Raw genomic sequence first — 22695 nt, 5'->3', positions numbered from 1 at the left:
ATCTGGTCAACAAACAAATTGTTGTTTTTTTGCTACGGGAGGTTTATTTGATCGAATTTTTGTAAGTTTTGTAATGTTTAAGGTGTTATTAGTGTACTGATATAAGTAAGACACGTGACATCCCGGGAACTTTGAGAAAAAATGAGTTTATATCGGAGTTGTCTCGAGATGGCTATGCATCTCTCTCCCTTGAATACAAGCAGTTGACGTGACATTTCAAGTCATCCAATCAAATTGTATTTGTCACACGCGCCTAATACAACAGGTACAACCTTACCATGAAATGCTTACTTTACAAGCCCTCAACCAACAATGCAGTTTTATGAAAATATAGTTAATAAAATATTTACTAAATAAACTACATTTAAAAAAAGGCGGCAGTGCCCCTGTGACAACAATTTTGGACCCCCTTGTGGCCCCCCTAAATGTGGAGTATGAAATCATTTTTACATAACTCAATTTTGCTATCGTTCTTTTTTTACATCCGTTATTAGACAGAAAATGCAAATAAATTGTTGAATGATTATGAACATGGTATTTTGGCGTCTAATGCCTGCAATGCAGTGAAGAAAACGATATGACAACAATACGTCTAATGTAACTGGCCCCTCTTAACAGTACAACTGGCCCCAGTTTGAAATGGTCTAGAACCGCCACTGCTCGGTGGAGGAGTTGCATAGTTTTGTCACAAGTCGTACCATTCCTAGCCTAGGACCTTGGTCATAGAACCTGAGAAGGGAGATATGGAAATTAAGGAAGTTTTCGTTTTTTGTCAATGTGTAGTTCGCCATTAAACCCATAAAATAAGAAAAAAACATTTTCATCGACTTTGCTTGAGATTGTTTTTTTAAATGGCGACGTATCACAAATAATTGAATGTAGGTTGACCGTGAATGGACTCACATTCCAGTACAGTAAGTGGCGGTGTATGCACTTTACGATCCGCCAACCCAATCCCAAAGAAGAAGAAGAAGAAACATCTAATTATTGTATCTTGCGAAAATGACTGTAGGGGAGGAGCCGATTGCGTGGGATGGGTGTCTGGTAAAGAAACGTTGAAAGTAATCAGATGGATATAAGTAGCTAGCTAAATTAGAAGGAACCCATTTTAAGTGCTAACGCACTCTTTCAAGAAAGCATATTCGACTGAATTGGATATTTACATTTTTGTGTAGCCATATCAATGCCCAAGTGTGATATTTAGCTAGCATGGTGTTACAAAGGAAACATTAAGATGTTGTAGCTAGCAAGCTAACGTTATCACGAAGTTACACAGAAGGATACAAACTGATCATCCAAAGCTAGCTGATATACTACGAGCCAACGTTAGTGAACTACATTATCTTGTCAAGCAACGAAGAGAACACAACCAACATTTGGGAAATTGTAATATGAAAGAAGACGTGTCGGAGAAATTAGGATTTGTCCCTCAAAAAGACATCGTCTACAACAAACTTCTTCCATACGCGGATATATTAGACGAGGAATCCAATGACCTTTTGGGTAAAATCAAAGGAAACTTGGGCCGGGCTGTCCAGCTTCGAGAGATATGGCCGGGTGTCTTGTTTTGGACAAGGAAACTTTCCACGTAAGTGCTAACGTTAGCTAACCCAGTTCAGTTGTCTGGCTTTCTAGATAGCTACTGTAGATAACTAGTTAATCAATCAAATGTATTTATAAAGTCAATTTTGCATCAGCAGATGTCAGTGCTTATACATAAACCAGCCTAAAACCCCAAACAGAAAGCAATGCAGATGTAGAAGCACGAAGTTAATCATTCATCTACTCTAAGTTAATTTGAGTCGCTAGCTACATAATACATTTTCTTTTGCCAAATGGTGTTTAGAAGCTGCCAATAGCTAGCTAAGGCTCGTTTTACGTTGGAGCGAGTGGGCTGCCCACCGGTAGCTAGCTAACTATTTGATCGGTGTTGGCATCACTGACTGGGCGGCGGTTGTGGATTTAGCTAGCTAGCAGGATTAGCCAGGCCAAGAAACAAGCTCTTACGTGAGGTAGCTAGCTAGATGTGTTTTGTGCTCAAACGTGTAAGAATGCTAACATAGCCATGCAGCAGAGAGTAAACATTAAAATGTTAAGTCCGAGATAGCAAGCAACATAACTAATACCATGTCATAAATCACGATATGATTCACGTTAGCAGTGGCCATAAGCAACGCCATGCTACCAATTGCTGTGTCATTAGAATATGACGCTAACTAACTTGGCTAATACTCCCTAAGCATCTTGTTTGTAAACATACTTGTGGTCTTAACTCGTTGGTTGTACTACCGGTAACTTGCCACAGAGTCATTACTCTATATTTCTAACATCAGTTGCCATGTTCCCTAATGGCCCAGCTAGTTAGCTACTTGAGACACTGAGCGAGTTTGTTTTACATTGCTCGGCTAGGCGGGGTTTACTCAATTGAGACCATTTCATTGGTCCAAAGTGAAATGTCCACTCACCCGGGACACCGGGCTAAGCAAAACGATTTTGCCCAATGTCACTGACATGACCCTATTGCCCAAATCCCTTTTAACAAACCATGCCTTCACTTAGGCTGGCTAAATTGGCCAGGCATTGCATAGTCACTGACTGTATCAGAAGCACGTGAAGTCTTAGCAAGTGATCACAACAGCCTTGGTTTAAATAAATAAATAGGTTTCTTGGGTCGTCCCATTAGATTGTATATATGTGTTGATGGTTTTACATCAGAGTCCCATGATTTAGCTAGCTGTATTGATTAGAGACTACAAAACCAAACATTCTCAGAAAGTGAAACAAGCTTTTCTTAATTTACCCCAACATTCCTAAATATAATCAATATTATTTTCCAGTTGGGAGTTCAGGTTTGCTGTCACGTGGCATTCAGCTACTGGTCATAACTACACAACACAAGTAGGCTTCCCAAATTACCGTAGTCCCTAGCTCAGGGCTCACTAATTGTTCAATGTTTGCTTTCACACTCACTGTTCACATATAGCCTTATCACTGCCAGTCCTTTAATGACATGCAGTCACACTTAAATTCTGTGGTTTTCTGAGGTATTTGGTGACACACATACAGTGCATTTGAGTTTACGGCCTTATTCTAAAATTGATTAAAAATATATACATATATAATATCTTGCTAATCTACACCCGATACCTCCTAATGACAAAGCGAAAACAAGTTTAGTTTTTTTTTGCAAGTTTATACAAAATAAAAAAATAATACCTTATTTACATAAGTGTTCAGACCCTGTGCTATGGTTGCGGTCCAAACGCATAAAAGACACACCCTCGTCGTTCACTTACCCTCGCTTTATGCCCTTGGGGGAATCCCCGTCGCCATCTTGCAAGGCGGTCCAAATTATTAGCCAAGCTAAGGAAGTTTACAACGTAAGCCCCTCAGCCCTCGTTTTTGGTCGGCGTTGCGAGTGTACAATTGTGTTCACTCGGGCCTGAAACTTCCCATAATCCATTTTGCGACAATTGTACATCCGCTAAGAAAAGTCAGTGAAAACTTAACAACATCAATGGAGAAATGAACATTCAAGTGTAAGTAAAAACAAATGCAATAAGTTAGAAATTGTGCTACTAATGCACATGACGGCACAAACGCGTCTCTTAACCAAACAAAAACATTTTACTTTTTATCTTTAGGAAATTGTGGAAATAACATTTTCCTTCAAGAAGTTCAAGCTAGGCAGGCTAACGTTAGTTAGCTAATACATTTTCTAGCTATCATAGAGTAGGCATATTAATAATATATTTAATATAAGCAGACATGCATTCATAATTGACTGAAGCGCATATAAAGTAGCCACAAGCTACCTGTGGCTGAAAACACGATCATCGCGGGATGAACAAGTAATGAATTTCCAGCCAAGGGTGGTTAATTTAAAAATCATTTCTCCTTCCCTTGCCCTGCAAGTGTATACTTGTCAGACGTCATGATACGTCATCAGAAGTGTCCACTTAATTTGAGGGTTAAGAGGACAGGATGTGTCTTAAGTGTTTGGACCGGAGCCCAAGACGCTTGAAATTGAGCTCGGGTGCATCCTGTTTCCACAACTTGATTGGAGTCCACCTGTGGTAAATTCAAATGATTGTACATGATTTGGAAAGGCACACACCTGTCTATATAAGGTCCCATAGATGAGAGTGCATGTCGGAGCAAAAACCATGAGGTCAAATGAATTGTCCTTGAGCTCCGAGACAGGATTGTGTCGGCACAGATCTGAGGAAGTGTACCAAAACATTTCTGCAGCACTGACGGTCCCCAGGAACACAGTGGCCTCCATCATTCTTAAATATAAGAAGTCTGGAACCACCAAGACACTCTAGAGCCGGCCAAACTGAGCAGTTTTAAAAATATATACATACAGTGCCTTGCGAAAGTATTCGGCCCCGTTGAACTTTGCGACCTTTTGCCACATTTCAGGCTTCAAACATAAAGATATAAAACTGTATTTTTTTGCGAAGAATCAACAACAAGTGGGACACAATCATGAAGTGGAACGACATTTATTGGATATTTCAAACTTTTTTAACAAATCAAAAACTGAAAAATTGGGCGTGCAAAATTATTCCGGGTTACCCCGGCCAAACCCGGACAATGCTGGGCCAATTGTGCGCCGCCCTATGGCTGGATGGGATACAGCCTGGATTCGAACCAGGGACTGTAGTGACGCCTCTTGCACTGAGATGCAGTGCCTTAGACCGCTGCTTCCGTGTGTGTGTGTTAACTAACTGTTCTTCAGTAATCCACAGGCTCAAACGCAGTCAAAACAGGCAGACAAATCCAAATTGTTTCTGTAAAGTTAATAGAAACATGTCAAACGATGTTCATATTCAATCCTTAGGTTGTTTTTAGCCTAAATTATCTATAATATTTCAACCGGACAATACCGTCGTCAATATAAAAGGAAAACAAGAAATGCACTCTCTCTAACACTGAAGCATGCATGGGAGTACTAGCTGTTCCAGATGACTGTGTGATCACGCTCTCCGTAGCTGATGTAAGCAAGACCTTTATAAACAGGTCAACATTCACAAAGCAACAGGGCCAGACGGATTACCAGGACGTGTACTCAAAACATGCGCTGACCAACTGGTAAGTGACTTCACTGACACTTTCAACTTCTCCCTGACCGAGTCTGTAATACCAACATGTTTCAAGCTGACCACCATTGTCCCTGTGTCCAAGAAAGCGGAGGTAACCTGCCTAAATAATTACCGCCCCGTAGCATTCAGGTCGGTATCCATGAAGTGCTTTGAAAGGCTGGTCATGGCTCACATCAACAGCATCCTCCCGGACACCCCAGACCCACTCCACCCTGCCCCAACAGATCCACAGATGACGCAATCACACTCCACACTGCCTTTTCCCATCTGGTCAAAAGGAACACCTGCGTGAGAATGCTGTTCATTGACTACAGCTCAGCGTTCAACACCACAGTGTTCATAAGGTGGCAAGGGTATGCAACCACATCTGTCACGCTGATCCTCAACACTGGGGCCCCTCATCCTCAACACTGGGGCCCCTCAGGTGTGTGCTTAGTCCCATCCTGTACTCCCTGTTCACTCATGATTGCACGGCCAGGCACAACTCCAACACCACCATTAAGTTCGCTGATGACACAACAGTGGTAGGCCTGATCCCGACAACGATGAGACAGCCTATAGGGATGATGTCTTAGACAACAACCTCTCCCTCAATGTGAGCAAGACAAAGAAGCTGATCGTGGACTACAGGAAAAGGAGGGCCGAACAGGCCCCCATTAACATCGACGGGGCTTTAGTGGAGCGGGTTGAGAGTTTTTCAAATTCCTTGGTGTCCACATTACCAACAAACTATCATGGTCCAAACACAACAAGACAGTTGTGAAGAGGGCATGATGAGACCTTTTCCCCCTCAGGAGACTGAAACGATTTGGCATGGGTCCACAGAGGGTAGTGCGTACGACCCAGTACATCACTGGGGCCAAGTTTCCTGCCATCCAGGACCTTTATACTAGGCGGTGTCAGAGGAAGGCCCAACAAATTGTCAACCTCCAGCCACCCAAGTCATAGACCTTTCTATCTGCTACCGCACGGCAAGCTGTACTGGAGCGCCAAGTCTAGGTCCAGAAGGCTCCTTGACAGCTTCTACACCCTTGAGCCATAAAAATATATATCAAATTGTGCCCCTAACTATTTACATTGCCCCCCCCCCCCCCCCTCTCCCTTTGTTTTTACACTGCTGCTATTCGCTGTTTATTATCTATGCATATTCACTTTGTTTCTTGGCAATTTCTCGCATGGAATAGCCTTAATTTCTCAGAACAAGAATAGACTGTTTCAGAAGAAAGTACTTTCTGACCATTCTGAGTCTACTCTAACCCACAAATGCTGATTCTCCATATATTCTACTAGTCTAAAGAGGGCCAGTTTTCAGCTGTTATAACATAATTGCAAAAGGCTTTTCTAATTGGAACACAGGAGGGATGGTTGCTGATAATGGACCTCTGTATGCCTATGTAGATATTCCTTTCAAAATCTGCCGTTTCCAACTACAATAGTCATTTACAACATTAACAATGTCTATACTGTGTTTCTGATCAATTTGATATTTTCTTTCCTTTCAAAAACAAGGACATTTCAAAGTGACCCCAAACTTTTGAACAGTAGTGTACATGTACAAATTACCACGACTAACCTGTATCCCTGCACATTGATTCGGTATTGGTACCCTCTGTGTATAGCCTCATTATTGTTGTAATTTTCTTTGTTACTTTTTAAATTATTTAGTAAACATTTTCTTAACTCTATTTCTTGAACTGCATTGTTGGCTAGGGGCTTGTAAGTAAGCATTTCACAGGTCTACGGTGTATTTGGTGCATGTGACAAATGCATTTGATTTGATTCCTTATTCTGCATGTCAGATATGCATGTTTGTTCTGCGTACTATATTTCTATATGAACGTTGGGTATGGCGGCAGGTAGCCTAGTGGTTAGTGTTGGGCCAGTCACCGGAAGGTTGCTAGATCAAATCCCAGAGCTGACCAGGTAAAAATCTGTCGTTCTGCCCCTGAGCAAGGCTGTTAACCCACTGTTCCCTGGACGCCAAAGACGTGGATGTCGATAAAGCCAGCCCTCCGCACCTCTCTGATTCAGAGGGGTTGGGTTAAATGCGGAGGACACATTTCAGTTGAATGTATTGTTGTGCAACTGACTAGTTATCCCCCTTTCCTATTGCTGAACGTGCCCCAGACCTATACCTTCAGTATTGAATAGCCTATACAATTGACAAAGATCGATGCACAGTTTTGTGTGAACCATTTCAGAACTTCTGAATGTAAGGCATTCGTCAGAGCTCCCCAAATCAGAAGAGACCTGTTCCAAATGTATAGGCTCCATCCTGGTTTATGGAAATAGCTGCACTTAGACAGTGTCTTCACACCTTGTTAATGTTGTAGCATTTACATCAGGTTACTCTGTCTGTGTTGTGTAGAGAATATGGTGCCATTTGGGACTAAGCCTACATGTCAATGCATATGTCCAACCAGGCTATGACTGAGTCACTGGGACCTAGGCAATTTAGGCCTAGGTTTAATACAATATTGTTACTTTGCAAGCTTTGTGTGTGGGAGTTGCTTTCCTTGAAACGGAATCTAGCTAAAGGCCTAGCATCAATTAACAGGTGTGCCTTAAGTTAATTTGTGGTATTTCTTTCCCCAATGTGTTTGAGCCAATCAGTTGTTTTTTGACAAGGTAGGGGTGGTATACAGAAGATAGGGCTGTTTGGTAAAAGACGAAGTCCATATTATGGCAAGAACAGCTCAAAAAGCAAAAAGAAACGACAGTACATCATTACTTTGACTGACATTCATGTCTTAATCTGGAAAATTTCAAGAACTTTGCAAAACCCATCAAGCGCTATGATGAAACTGGCTCTCATGAGGACCGCCAGACCCCAGAGTTACCTCTGCTGCAGAGGATAAGTTAATTAGAGTTACCAGCCTCAATTGCAGCCCAAATATATGTTTCACAGAGCTCAAGTAACAGACACATCTCAACTTCAACTGTTCAGAGGAGACTGCGTGAATCAGGCCTTCGTGGTCAAATTGCTGCAAAGAAATCACTACTAAAGGACACCAATAAGAAGACTTGCTTGGGCTTAGAAACACGAGCAATGGACATTAGACCTGTGGAAATCTGTCCTTTGGGTTGATGAGTCCAAATTTGAGATTTTTGGTTCCAACCGCCATCTTCTTTGTGAGACAGAGTAGGTGAACGAATGATCTCTGCATGTGTGATTCCCACCGTGAAGCATGGAGGAGATGGTCTGGGGGTGCTTTGCTGGTGACGATGTCTGTGATTTATTTAGAATTCATGGCACATTTAACCAGCATGACTACAACCGCATTCTGCAGCGATACGCCATCCCATCTGGTTTGCGCTTAATGGGACTATAATTTGTTTTTCAACAGGACAATGACCCAATACACACCTCCAGGCTTTGTAAGGGCGAGTGATGGAGTGCTGCATCAGATGACCTGGCCTCCACAATCACCCGACCTTAACCCAGTTGAGATGGTTTAGGATGAGTTGGACCGCAGAGTGAAGGAAAAGCAGTTCCCATATTTGGGAACTCCAAGTCTGTTGGAAAATCATCCCTCATGAACATGGTTGAGAGAGTGCCAAGAGTGTGCAATGGTGTCATCAATGCAAAGGGTGGCTACTTTGAAGAATCTAAAATATAGTTTTATTTGTTTAATACTTTTTTGGTTACTACCTGATTCCATATGTGTTGTTTCATAGTTTTGATGTATTCACCATTATTCTACAATGTAGAAAAGAGTAAAAATAAAGAAAAACCCTCGTACTACATTTCTTATTCACCTGCTCTATTCTAGGCTATACCCATGAAGCTGTTTTTGTTGTTCAGGAGCATGAGTCTCTGTGGCGTTTGCACATATTTATTGTGCAGCAGCAACTTTATATTATATTTAACTTTATACATAGGGATAGCCCAACGCTCTTTCTGTCCATTCTGCGCAATACAAGAAGTCAAGCATTTTATTATTCCCTGGCCAGCTCACTTTGAACCGTGGATTTTCAGGCTAGCTATAGGCCTAGCCCCATGGCTGCGGCCACACATTTTGTGTCTGAAAATTCCTTATTTTTCCAGTGGGAGTCCTCCTTTGACAGATGTTGGTAAACGGAGTTGATAGTCTGTCAAACACACTATGCTTTAGTCCTTTTTGGATATTCAATTCGTCCGAGAATAGTTGAATTGAACTTTTGACTGGTAAAAAGCGACAGTTGTTGAATGAATATGATTTAATCCGCGTTCTTGCGTCTTTGTGGCTGTGGCCTAAAGCTTTTCTTCTCTTGTAGGTACATGCGGCTGTACGGCAGGAAGTTCAGCAAGGAGGACCATGTGCTGTTTATCCAGCTGCTGTACGAGCTGATCACCATCGACAAGCTGGAGATCAGTATGATGCAAGGACTAGCCCGGCTGCTCATCAACCTCCTTAAGTAAGACCCATGGGCTAAACACACGGTCACGCATGCAAACACACACATTGACATGCTGGAGATCGGCATGATGCGAGGTCTGGCCCGCCTCATCAACTTCACGTTAGCATGGGCTACTGCTACACACACAGTGATGGGCTTCGCTCGCTCATGGAGGGCCTCGCACACTCAACCTCCTAAAGTAAACAACACACAAAACCCCATCAACAAGCTTGAGACCAGTATGATGCAAGGTCTTTACCATCCTCATCAATCAATGTCACATTATAGGACTCTAAACTGACTTTATTTATTTGTTTGTCAGTGACTGGCGGGTCTACTGTTTTCCTCATAATTGTGTGAGAAGTTCAAGTGTCGCTCACATTTAAGAGTTGAAATACTCTCTGTAAATTGAGGCCTGCCCTCACCTAATTGTGTGAAGCTCTGAGGCAACAGAGACAGTTTAAATGAATTACTTTTACATGTTTTAACCCCTCCTACTCTTATTTCTGACAGGAAAAGAGAGCTGCTGTCGCGGGAGGATCTTGAGTTGCCTTGGAGACCCCTGTATGAGCTGCAAGACAGGATCCTCTACTCAAAGACTGAACACCTGGGACTAAACTGGTTCCCCAAGTACGCCCCTCTTCTCTTTTACCAGCACGGTTAAAACAGTCTTTGAAAATAAAAAATAACTCTGCATATTGACACATTGAAACCAACCTACTTAGCTGTAAAACCTTCAAGGTAAAGTCTGTGTTATGACATCATCATACACTTCCCGATTAGAGTCGCCAACACAATGACATCCAAAAGTCATCCAAGACTGCCACTATTGGTTCTTCCCATTTTGAGCCCTTCCTTGAGGGATGCTTGGAAGATACTAAAAGCAGGAAGGTGGCGGTGCCCCGCTTCGCACGATGATGTAGACTCATCGATATTACCTTTTATTTTGAAATGGACCTCACCCCTCAATCTCTAGTGGTGTTACAAATTGGTTTATTGTGAAAAACATTGCTATAATATGTTGGTATCTGTTGGTGCTGTATAGGTACTGCCTATTGCTATGGTACTGCCTAATACAGTTCAGCCCCCCCCCCCTCCCCCGATGCATCCTCTCTTACATGCACATATGTTCTGTTGTCCCTGCCCCCAGTTGTTGCCTGGGCTAATTTCTGAATGTGGAAAAATCTGTACCTACCCCCAGGTGGCATATAGCCCTAGAGCTGCCTTCCCTGGTCATCACTAGCTTCCACAGCCACAAAGTTGTAAACCCCGCCTATTTCTAAAATTTTTATCTTGTAGATTTGTTTTTATTTTAAACATATCCCCAACTTAACCACACTGCTAACCTTGTGCTTAACCCTAACCTTAAATTAAGTCTTAAAAGCAAATGTTTGTTTTAATGGCTTTTTACGATATAGCAAGTTTTGGCTGTGGAATCTAGTGGAACCCCCCCCCCCCCACCTTTTCTCCCAGCAAGCAGTGCGAGGTGCTCTTGTATGGGTCTATGGGAACATTGTGTGTCACTACAAAGCCTTGCTAGCACATAACAGTCATCAGCTCTCTCACCAAGGGAAGCAAGCTGCTACTGTTTGTTTACTGATGCTTGGCCCTTCTTTGTTTTTAAAGAAAACGAGCAGTGAAAAAAATCTAAAATCAAATGTGCGCTGTGCTGCTGCAGTACAAAAAAGGTGTCATTTTTTTGGGATGTATTTAATTGAAATGGATTGGCTTTTCATAGTGTGAATCTGAATGTGTTTTTATGCCTTTGTCTCCTCTCACATTCAGTTCCCTACGGCCTCGTGCTTCCTCTAAACACGTAATGATAAAATTGTTTCAGAGGTGGTAAGGACAACGCTTCTCTTTTGTGTTTTTTTATTGAGGCACTCTTTTTGGTTTGAATTTGTCTATGTTGCATGTTGAAAACCAAAAAGCACACTGGACACCCCCACTCAGCTTGTTTGACATAAAATCAACTACAAATGAACCAAAAAGCACACTGGACACCCCCACTCAGCTTGTTTGACATAAAATCAACTACAAATGAACCAAAAAGCACACTGGACACCCCCACTCAGCTTGTTTGACATAAAATCAACTACAAATGAACCAAAAAGCACACTGGACACCCCCACTCAGCTTGTTTGACATAAAATCAACTACAAATGAACCAAAAAGCACACTGGACACCCCCACTCAGCTTGTTTGACATAAAATCAACTACAAATGAACCAAAAAGCACACTGGACACCCCCACTCAGCTTGTTTGACATAAAATCAACTACAAATGAACCAAAAAGCACACTGGACACCCCCACTCAGCTTGTTTGACATAAAATCAACTACAAATGAACCAAAAAGCACACTGGACACCCCCACTCAGCTTGTTTGACATAAAATCAACTACAAATGAACCAAAAAGCACACTGGACACCCCCACTCAGCTTGTTTGACATAAAATCAACTACAAATGAACCAAAAAGCACACTGGACACCCCCACTCAGCTTGTTTGACATAAAATCAACTACAAATGAACCAAAAAGCAATGTTAACATTTCTCTCATATTGGACACTGTCGCACTGCATCTAACTGGACTATGTATCCCCCTCCCCCTTTGTCAAGTCCCATATGATTTGGTGGATTGACCACGTAGGTTTTGCAGCAGGACCCACTAGAGTAGCCTAGCCCATTCTGAAGTCACCCCCCCCCCCCCCCCCCCACAAATTTCTCCTTCCTCCTAAAGTGTGCATTCTTTCACTACTTCCCACAAATTTAAAATAATTATTTGTGTTGGAATGGGCTAGAGGGAGTTTCAATATAGGCCTAGCAATCATTTCCTTTGAACTCCATAAAGGGAAGTGAACAAGTGCACATTTCAGGAGAAAGGAGAGATTAGGCTCTCCTCACTCAAGCCCTGAGATGCAAAGCCAAGAGCCCTTGGCAGAAATCGCTCGTTGTAGTTCCCATTAGTCTATTGAATTAAAGCAATGCAATCAGGTAGATTTGAAAAATACCTAAATGAAACAGAGCTTAGAGGGCGGTTGAATGGGACAGAGGGGCAGTTTAGAACGCATGTCTTGAGCTCAGCGTGCATGTACGAGTGGAGGGCAAGGCAGGGGATTGAGGGTGTTTGAGCCTAACGGCTGGGATTATATTGGTCCTCAGCTAAATCTTTTGACACTTATGTGACACTGAGTTTAGTCACACGAGTCTAACCTTTACAAGCCATTATATACAGAGGCCCTATTGTAACTGTGCCAAAAAAATAAAAGTAACCAAACCAAAACCACAGCAGTCAGAAGTCCTGTAATGGAGGCCTAGTATTGGTTTTATTATTTAGGCACCAAACAGAAGAAAATGGACAATGGCAGTAAGTTGTGCTCATTTCAAGGGACTACTTGAACTTGTCCAAACCACTTTCTGTTGGTAAACCTTTTCCGTTACATTCCCCAGATATGTTTACTGTTTAGTCAGGCTAGGTGATAAAAAGCCTCAGACAATGGCTGAGGGCATCTGCCTTTTGGGCAACTATCTCCACTGTCAAGGTCAGCATTCATTACAAGTAATAACGGCTAGTCCTACTGTTTACATAAAGCCTCAGACCTAGTCATTTTCCCTCCAAGACATTTTCCCAAGCCCGATAAAAGACTTCATTCTGATGATTGTGAATGAACAGAGTAAATCTGTTAATTAGGTACCATTCATGTGCTGCTGTTACACTGCTGGCACATGGCCATCCAGGACAAAGGTTGAATGGCCCTGGAATAGTCACATTGTGTGGGGGCGGGTGTTTCTGTAGTCCCTTTTGTCATGCTATGCCAGTTTGTGTGTCCTCGATTCCCTTGCTGTGTGGATGTACACACCTGCCCAACACATCCCTTACTTTTCATCTGTGTTTTGAGTTGATCCGGTACATACACTAATCTCTACTGCTTCATTACAGGCACCATAACATATGAACATACTGGTAGTGACCACACCCTAAAGGAGTAGCGAGCCAGGACTTTTCCCACTACACTTGATATGCGTGGTTTGGCTGTACCTGTAGTCAGTCACTCATCCTTGTCCTAGTTGCGTTGGTGTGTTCAGTGTGTTCATTGTTTGATTTAAGTCACCTTAGACACATCTGTCTCTGTTCTGATGCCTCACCTTTCTTTCCTTTTCTCTCTCCTCCCTCTCTGTTTCTAGCTCGGTGGAAAACGTTTTGAAAACACTTGTGAGAAGCTGCAGACCGTAAGTATATTTTTAAACCCCTATGATCTATATATTTGTTAATGAATTCAGTTGCTGAGCTCATGGTTGCATTTAGGCCTACTCTTGGGACACTTGTGGTCAACACTCACACAGTTGGAGGACCATCTTAAGAGTTATTTTGTCTAGGGGTGTGAACGTTATAATGTTTAAATGAAATTGAGATCTTAACATTAAAGATCCCTAACCTAAAACAATCCCCCACACTAAATAAAATCACTGTGCAGTGTGACCACCATTTTCCTCATGCGCCACTACACATCTCCTTCGCACAGAGTTGATCAGGCTGTTGATTGTGGCCTATGGAAGGTTCTCCCACTCTTCTTTAATGGCTGTGCGAAGTTGCTGGATATTGGGCGTAACTGGAACATGTGTCATATGCGTTGATCCATAGCATCCAAACTTGATCAATGGGTGACATGTCTGGTGAGTATGCAGGCCATGGAAGAACTGGGACATTTTCAGCTTCCAGGAGTTGTGCACAGATCCTTGTGACATGGGCTGTGCATTATCATGCTGACACATGAGGTGATGGCGGCGGATGAATGGCATGACAATGGACCTTAGAATCTCGTCACAGTATCTCTGTGCTTTCAAATTGCCATCAATAAATTGCAATTGTTTGTTGTTCATAGCTTATGCTTGCCCATACCATAACCCCACCACAACATGGGGCACTGTGTTCACAATGTTGACATCAGCAAACTGAGGCCAGTTGGACGTACAGCCAAATTCTCTAAAGCGACGTTGGCGGCTTATTGTAGAGAATTGAACATTCAATTCTCTGACAACCACTCTGGTGGATATTCCTGCATGCCAATTACTCTCCCTCAAAGCTTGACATCTGTGGCATTGTGACAACTGCACATTTTAGTGGCCTTTTATTGACTCCAGCACAAGGTGCACCTGTGAAATGATCATGCTGTTTAATTAGCTTCTTGATATGCCACAGCTGTCAGGTGGATGGGTCATCTAGGCAAAATAGAAATGCTCACTAACAGGGATGCAAACAAATTTGTGCACAACATTTTAGAGGCATAAGCTTTTTGTGTGTTTAAACATTTCTGGGATCTTTTATTTCAGCTCATGAAACTTGGGACCAAGACTTTACATGTTGCATTTATATTTTTATTCAGTGTAGAATAGAGGATATTCTATTTATTTTAGTTCTACCAGTTATCAACATATTGTTCAATGTTGAAAAAAAATAAAGACCCGTGTTTATTCTGTGACTTTAGCTAATACACTCTGTTTTGTTGCCGTGGTATCGTTTTGGTATAGAGTATCGGGATACTAAACCTGGTGTCGAAGTCCAAACTCTGGTAACGTGACAGCACTTGTGCAATTATCACAAAACATATTGCAAGGCGAGACACAGATTACCAAGACATATGCGCACCACGGTTCATTCTGCTTGCCTCCTCCCATTCTCCCTTGCCCTGGCAGCATCGCATTAGTGGAAATCAAGACCGTTTCAGGGCAGGCCTGGTTATAGATAGATATGTTCAAGTCGTGTCATCTGGGACAATTGCTAACCCTTTCCTAACCTTAACCTAATTCTTCTAACCTGCTGTGTTAATTCTCCTAAACTGCTGCATAAATTCTACAATCTTGCTACGAAAAGTCACTTCTGCTTGTCAAAACCAGAAGACCTGCCCAGAACAATCTTGGTTTCCACTAATGTGATAGAGCCTCGCGATGGCTCGCCTGCTCTTTCTCTTCACTAATGATGCGATTTGTGTGTTCAGTCTTCGGTCTGTTGCGTGTAGAATATCCTAGCCTTCATTGATGACAGGCCCTGCTTTACTGAAGTTGTGAGACATTGCAAGCCAGGAAATTGTGAGATACAGCATGCCATTGCGAGATACAGCTTTTGATTGCAGATAGAACCATGCACTAGGCCTCTCTGTCTGCCTGCCAGGTGGCCGACCTGCCTATACTGTGCCGCTCCCGTCCTTTTCCATCCCTCGCTAGAAAATAACAAGTGTGTGTGCTCTCGGAAGTACGGCAACAAATCAGTCTCTTCTGTTCCAAAATACCTGATTCTTTCACATGGCATGTTAACCTATTGTGCTTACTTCAGCACTCCTGCAATTGAATGATAGACCTAGAGTAGAGCTGCAGACAGGCACGTGTCTACTCTGGATTAAATAAGACACATTCTGTGAAACTGAACTGTCAGGAACAATTCTCTCTTAGGGACAGGCATATTAGGGACTTAGGCATATTGACTGACAATTTGCGAATGTCATAATGGCTAGTTCCATCCCTGGATACAAAGCAAAACTAGGTTTGTGTGAGCATGTGTCGAAGCTTAGTCACTGAGTCCCTGAGTTGCTAGTGTACCTACTAGTTGGTTAATAATCCTATTAAATCTAATTCTGTCCTGGGGAGAGTTTCCTGTTACTGTGAGCAGAGAAGAGAGGGAGCGAGAGGTGGAATACAGACATTGTCATCCTACTAGAAACATGGTATAGAGGAGGTGGACCCACTGGTTGCCCTCTAGGTTACAGATAGCTCATAGTCCCATCCACCAAACTACCAGGTGTGAATTCATCCTAGAAGGGGAGATCAACCATTTCCAGGCCCAGGGACATGTACTAGTCTTTGGTGACCTAAATACCAGAACTGAACAGGAACCTGACACTCTCAGCACAGACTGGGACAAACACCTACCTGGAGGTTACAGCGTTCCCTCCCCTAGGCTCAACTAGGACATAACCAAATAAAATAGGTCACAACTCCTGCAGATCTTTTTAAAAATGTATTTAACTAGGCAAGTCAGTTAAGCACAAGACGGCCAAACCCGCGCGACGCTGGGCCGATTGTGTGCCGCCCTATGGAACTCCCAATCACGGCCAGATGTGATGCAGCCTGGATTTGAACCAGGCGACTCCTCTTGCATTGAGATGCAGTGTCTTAGACCACTGCGCCACTCTGTTGCACACTGGGCATGTACATAGTCAGTGGTAGGCTTCAGGGGACTCCTACGGTAGGTACACCTATAACTCAAAGTAGTAGACTACTTTATTATTGACCTCAACCCAGAGTCTCTGTGTTCAGTCAGCCCACTGACACCCCTATCAGATCAGAGCCTGAACAGAGCAATACTCGATCATGAGACATCAAAGCCAAAGGAACTGAATAATATTAAGAAATGCAAGGAAGGAAAGTAGTGTCGAAACCTACCAAAGAACAATTAGGCAACAACAGTCAATCCCTTTTAGACAACTTCCCTCAACAAAACATTTCACTGTAATCGTGAAGGTGTGAACTTGGCAGTAGAATGCCTAAACAGTATATTTGACCTCTCGGCTTCCCTATCAATTTTTTTATTTATTTAACTAGGCAATTCGGAACAAATTCTTAATTACAATGACGGCCTATCCCAGCCAAACGCTGGGCCGATTGTGCACCGTCCTATGGGACTCCCAATTACAGCCGGATGTGGTGCAGCCTGGAGTCGAACCAGGGACTGCAGTGATGCCTCTTGCACTGAGATGTAGTGCCTTAGACTGCTGTGCCACTCGCGAACCCCAAATGGTTTGATGGAGAATGCAAAAACCTAAAAGAAATTGAAACAAATACATAGAGACCCAGAAAGCCTGAGTCTATGCCTTCACTATGGTGAATCATTAAACAATACAGAAATACACCATGAAAAAAGAAGGAACAGCACATTTGAAACCAACTCAATGTAACTGAAGAATCCATAGAATCTAACCACTTTTGGGAAAATTGGAAAACGCTAAACAAACAACACAGAGTTATCTATCCAAAACGGAGATGTACCGATAAACTACTGATCCAATATTTTTGGCCTTATAACAAAGAACAAACAGCAAAAACATATACATGATAAAATACTAATCTTAGAATCAACTATTAAAGACTTCCAGAACACACTGGATTCTCCAATTACGTTGAATGAACTACAGGACAAAATACAAACCCTCCAACCCAAAAAGGCCTGTGGTGTTGATGGTATCCTTAATAGAAATGTTAACATTTACAGACCACAAATTCCAATTGGCTATACTTCAACTCTTTAACCTCTACAGGATCGGTAGATTTGGGCTGGAATAATACATTATGGCCTTTCTCTTGCATTTCAAAGATGATGGTACAAAAAGAACGCATGTTTTTTTATTTGTATAATCTTTTACCAGATCTGTGTTATAGTCTCCTATTTTCATTTCACATTTCCACAAAAGTCAAAAGTGTTTCCTTTCAAATGGTATCAAGAATATGCATATCCTGAGCTAGGTCCTGAGCTACAGGCAGTTAGATTTGGGAATGTCATTTCAGGCCAAAAAATTTGAGTCCAATCCTTAAGCGTTATCATCCTTAGCTCTGACATCTTCCCCAATATTTGGAACCAAGGACCGATAACGCCAATCCACAAAAGTGGAGAAACATTTGACCCCAATAACTACCGTGGGATATGCGTCAACAGCAACCTTCGGAAAATCCTCTGCGTTATCATTAACAGCAGACTCAAACATTTTCTGCTGGGCACATGTCAAACTGGCTTTTTACCAAATGACCATATGACAGACCACGTACTCCCCTGCACACCCTAACTGACAAAGAAACATAAAGGCAGTCTTCTCATGCTTTGTTCAAAAAAAGCCTTTGACTCAATTTGGCATGAGGGTCTGCTATACAAATTGATGGAAAGTGGTGTTGGGGGGAAAACATACAAAATCCATGTACACAAACAAGTGTGCGGTTAAAATGGGCAAAAACACATTTCTTTCCACAGGGCTGTGGGGTGAGACAGGACTGCAGCTTAAGCCCCACCCTTTCTGAAGTAAAATGTATACTGTTTGCTGATGATCTGGACTTCTGTCCCCAACCATGGAGGGCCTAAAGCAGACAAAAATAATGGTGTTCCAAAAAAGGTCCAGTTGTCAGGACCACAAATACAAATTCCATCTAAACACTGTTGCCCAAAGCACACACACATCTATACATGCCTCGGCCTAAACATCAGCGCCACAGGTAATTTCAACAAAGCTGTGAGCGATCATTCGTAAAAATCCAAATAACTTCACAGACCTTCACTGTAAAGGGTTTAAACACAGTTTCCCATGCTTGTTCAATGAACCATAAACAATTAATGAACATGCACCTGTGGAAGGGTCGTTAAGACAATAACAGCTTACAGACGGTAGGCAATTAAGGTCACAGTTATGAAAACTTAGTACACTAAAGAGGCCTTTCTACTGACTCTGAAAAACATAAAAAGAAAGATGCCCAGGGTCCCTGCTCATCTGCGTGAACGTGCATTCGGCATGCTGCAAGTAGGCATGAGGACTGCAGATGTGGCCAGGGCAATAAATTGCAATGTCTGTACTGTGAGATGCCTAAGACAGCGCTACAGGACGGACAGCTGATCGTCCTCGCAGTGGCAGACCACGTGTAACAACACCTGCACAGGATCGGTACATTCAAACATTACACCTGCGGGACAGGTACAGGATGGCAACAACAACTGCCCGAGTTACACCAGGAACGCACAATGCCACCATCAGTGCTCAGACTGTCCGCAATAGGCTGAGAGAGGCTGGACTGAGGGCTTGTAGGCCTGTTGTAAGGCAGGTCCTCCCCAGACATCACCGGCAACAACATCGCCTATGGGCACTAACCCACCGTCGTTGGACCAGACAGGACTGGCAAAAAGTGCTCTTCACTTACAAGTCGCGGTTTTGTCTCACCAGGGGTAATCGCGTTTATTGTCGAAGGAATGAGTGTTACACCGACGCCTGTCCTCTGGAGTGGGATCGATTTGAAGGTGGTCTAGGGCAGTGTGTCACAGCAACATCGGACTGAGCTTGTTGTCATTGCAGGCAATCTCAACGCTGTGCATTACAGGGAAGACATCCTCCTCCCTCATCTGATACCCTTCCTGCAGGCTCATCCTGACATGACCCTCCAGCATGACAATGCCACCAACCAACCAGTTCTGTGCGTGGTTTCCTGCAAGACAGGAATGTCAGTGTTCTGCCATGGCCAGCGAAGAGCCCGGATCTCAATCCCATTGAGTACTTCTGGGACCTGTTGGATCGGAGGGTGAGGGCTAGGGCCATTCCCCCCCCCAGAAATGTCCAGGAACTTGCAGGTGCCTTGGTGGAAGAGTGGGGTAACATCTCACAGCAAGAACTGGCAAATTTGGTGCAGTCCATGATGAGGAGATGCACTGCAGTACTTAATGCAGCTGGTGGCCACACCAGATACTGACTGTTACTTTTGATTTTGAACCCTCCCTTTGTTCAGGGACACATTATTCCATTTCTGTTAGTCACATGTCTGTAGAACTTGTTCAGTTTGTCTGTTGTTGAATCTTGTTATGTTCATACGAATATTTACACATGTTAAGTTTGCTGAAAATAAACGCAGTTGACAGTGAGTACGTTTCTTTTTTTGCTGAGTTTAGAACCCATTGCCCTTTGGTTGTGAGGTCTGGGGTCCGCTCACCAACTAATAATTCACCAAATTGAGACTCTGTGTACAACGTAAAACACCAAATAATGCACGCCGAGCAGAATTCGGACGATTACCTGCTAATGATCAAAATACAGAAAATAACTTGCATTTTACAACCACCTAAAAAGAAGCGATTCCCAAACATTCCATAACAAAGCCATCACCTGGAGAAGAGTCCCCTAAGCAAGCGGGTCCTGGGGCTCTGTTCACAAACACAAGTAGACCCCACAGAGACCCAGGAGAGCAACACAATTAGACACCACCACATCATGAGAAAACAAAAATACAATTACTTGACACATTGGAAAGAATTAACAAAAATACTGAGCAAACTAGAATGCTATTTGGCCTTTAACAGAGTGTACACAGTGGCAGAATACCTGACCACTGTGACTGACCCAAACTTAAGGAAATATTTCACTATGTACAGACTCAAGTGAGCATAGCCTTGCTATTTAGAAAGGCTACCGTAGGCAGACATGGCTCTCGAGAAGACCGGGTATGTGCACACCGGCCACAAAATGAGGTGGAAACTGAGCTGCACTTCCTAACCTCCTGACAAATGTATGACCATGTTAGAGAGACACATTTCCCTCATTACACATACCCACAAAGAATAAAAAATAAAATAATTTGATAAACATATCTATTGGGTGAAACACCCGTGTGCCATCACAGCAGCAAGATGTGTGACCTGTTGTCACAAGAAAAGGGCAACCAGTGAACAAATACCACTAAATACAACACACATTTATGTTCCTTTTTTTTTTTTTTTATTTTTTTTTTTTACTGTTTGCTCATTGTTACATCACTGTATTTAAACATGACATTTGAAATGTCTTTGTTCTTTTGTAGTTTGTGTAATATTTACTTTTGTTTATCCATTTCACTTGCTTTGGCAATGTACACATGTTTCCTATGCCAATAAAGCTCTTTGAATTGAATAGAGGTGGAGTGAGGTGGGGTGTGGGGGCTATAACGCTGCATAACAGCTCTTCTGAGGTTGAAGTGCTGTCGACATTGTGTTCACACGTCTTCTCATGATCTGATTCCATTAACTAAACTAAACACCAGCTTAACTACCATTGTTTAATATACCGTGTACAAATGGAATGCTAAGCCATAGCAGCGAAAATATTAATTATATTATAAGGAATATATTTCTGTCTACCAGCCCTTGATTTTTGACAATTTTCTACGTGCAACGTTGCTCTTTGCATGTCTTGGTGTGTTTTTTAAAATTTATTTAACCTTTTGCTGTGGGGTCAGTTATGAAATAAATTCATTAGCTGTGATTATTCTGCAGGCGTTTAAAAATAACTATTGCCAAATGCTTATCACATATTGTTAGTCCTTGGCGAGTGAAAATGAATGTATGTAGATATTGTCTTTAGGTTGTAGGCATATGGCTCATACACATTACACCAACACGGTAGTCCAATAAATAATCAAATTGTTTTATTCTTCAGGTACTTCCCGGAGTCGGCCACCCAGGAGATGTTGGAGGAGTGGCGTCCACTGCTCTGTCCATTTGATGTGACCATGCAGAGAGCTATAGGATACTTTGAGCTCTTCCTCCCCACCACCCTACCCCCAGAGCTGCACCACAAGGGCTTTAAGTGAGAACACGCACACGTACGCACACACACACACATCTCCACCATGTCATAGGGTCGCAAAGATAATGGAACATTTTGAAAAGTTCCCAGGTTTTTCATAAATCCCATATGGTGGATTCCGTTACTGCTTATTCTATCATGATTACAGGAAGGTTTCCAGAATTGTTCATCTCTACGACATCCCAAAACTTGATCATTTTTTTAAATACCATTTCAATGTTGCCCCCAAAACATGATCACAATTGTTATTCTCTAATGAAAGGCAAGATAATATCTTGAGCATGCTGTAACTGCCACACGTATGACATTGGTTGTGTGTGTGTGTAGCACAGTAAGCGTTAGTATGGTGTTTGACAGACTGTTTGATGTTCACCAGGTTATGGTTTGATGAACTCCTCAGCTTGTGGGTGGCAGTACAGAACCTTCCAGGTTGGGAGGTGGTAAGTTAGACATCGCTCACTTGATTGACACACTGTGTGTGTGTGGTAGTATTAGCCTGGTGCCTGGTGTGTGTGTGTGATAGTATTTTCCTGATACCCGGTGTGTGTGTGGTGATATTAGCCTGGTGTGTGTGAGTGGTAGTATTAGCCTGGTGTGTGTGTGTGTGTGTGTGTGTGTGTGTGAGTGGTAGTATTAGCCTGATGCCCGGTGTGTGTGTGTGTGGTAGTATTAGCCTGATGCCCGGTGTGTGTGTGTGTGTGGTAGTATTAGACGTGTGTGTGTGTGTGTGGTAGTATTAGCCTGGTGTGTGTGGTAGTATTAGCCTGGTGTGTGTATGGTAGTATTAGCCTGGTGTGTGTGTGTGTGTGTGTGTGGGATAGTATTAGCCTGGTGTGTGTGTATGGTAGT

At 42.7% G+C, this 22695-nt stretch overlaps 1 protein-coding gene across 2 annotated transcripts in view; it reads left to right on the top strand.

The window, feature by feature from the left end:
* Positions 1 to 776: 776 nt before the first annotated feature.
* Positions 777 to 22695, top strand: part of LOC110499326 (proteasome activator complex subunit 4B) — a 71803-nt gene continuing 49884 nt past the window's right edge. Inside the window, exons 1-7 of one of the 2 annotated variants that reach the window (XM_036956185.1) lie at positions 777 to 1588; positions 9366 to 9506; positions 10002 to 10118; positions 11274 to 11330; positions 13676 to 13720; positions 21697 to 21846; positions 22223 to 22286. In XM_036956185.1, coding sequence (XP_036812080.1) covers positions 1392 to 1588; positions 9366 to 9506; positions 10002 to 10118; positions 11274 to 11330; positions 13676 to 13720; positions 21697 to 21846; positions 22223 to 22286 — 771 coding nt within the window. In that variant the 5' untranslated portion in view covers positions 777 to 1391. The remainder of the gene's footprint in view (positions 1589 to 9365; positions 9507 to 10001; positions 10119 to 11273; positions 11331 to 13675; positions 13721 to 21696; positions 21847 to 22222; positions 22287 to 22695) is intronic. The other variant, XM_036956186.1, reaches the window with a different exon arrangement.

This window comes from Oncorhynchus mykiss, chromosome 20 (assembly GCF_013265735.2).
Source record: "Oncorhynchus mykiss isolate Arlee chromosome 20, USDA_OmykA_1.1, whole genome shotgun sequence".
Taxonomy (NCBI): domain Eukaryota; kingdom Metazoa; phylum Chordata; class Actinopteri; order Salmoniformes; family Salmonidae; genus Oncorhynchus; species Oncorhynchus mykiss.
Note: the sequence above shows the minus strand (reverse complement) of the source record. Positions and strands in the feature narration are given on the sequence as shown.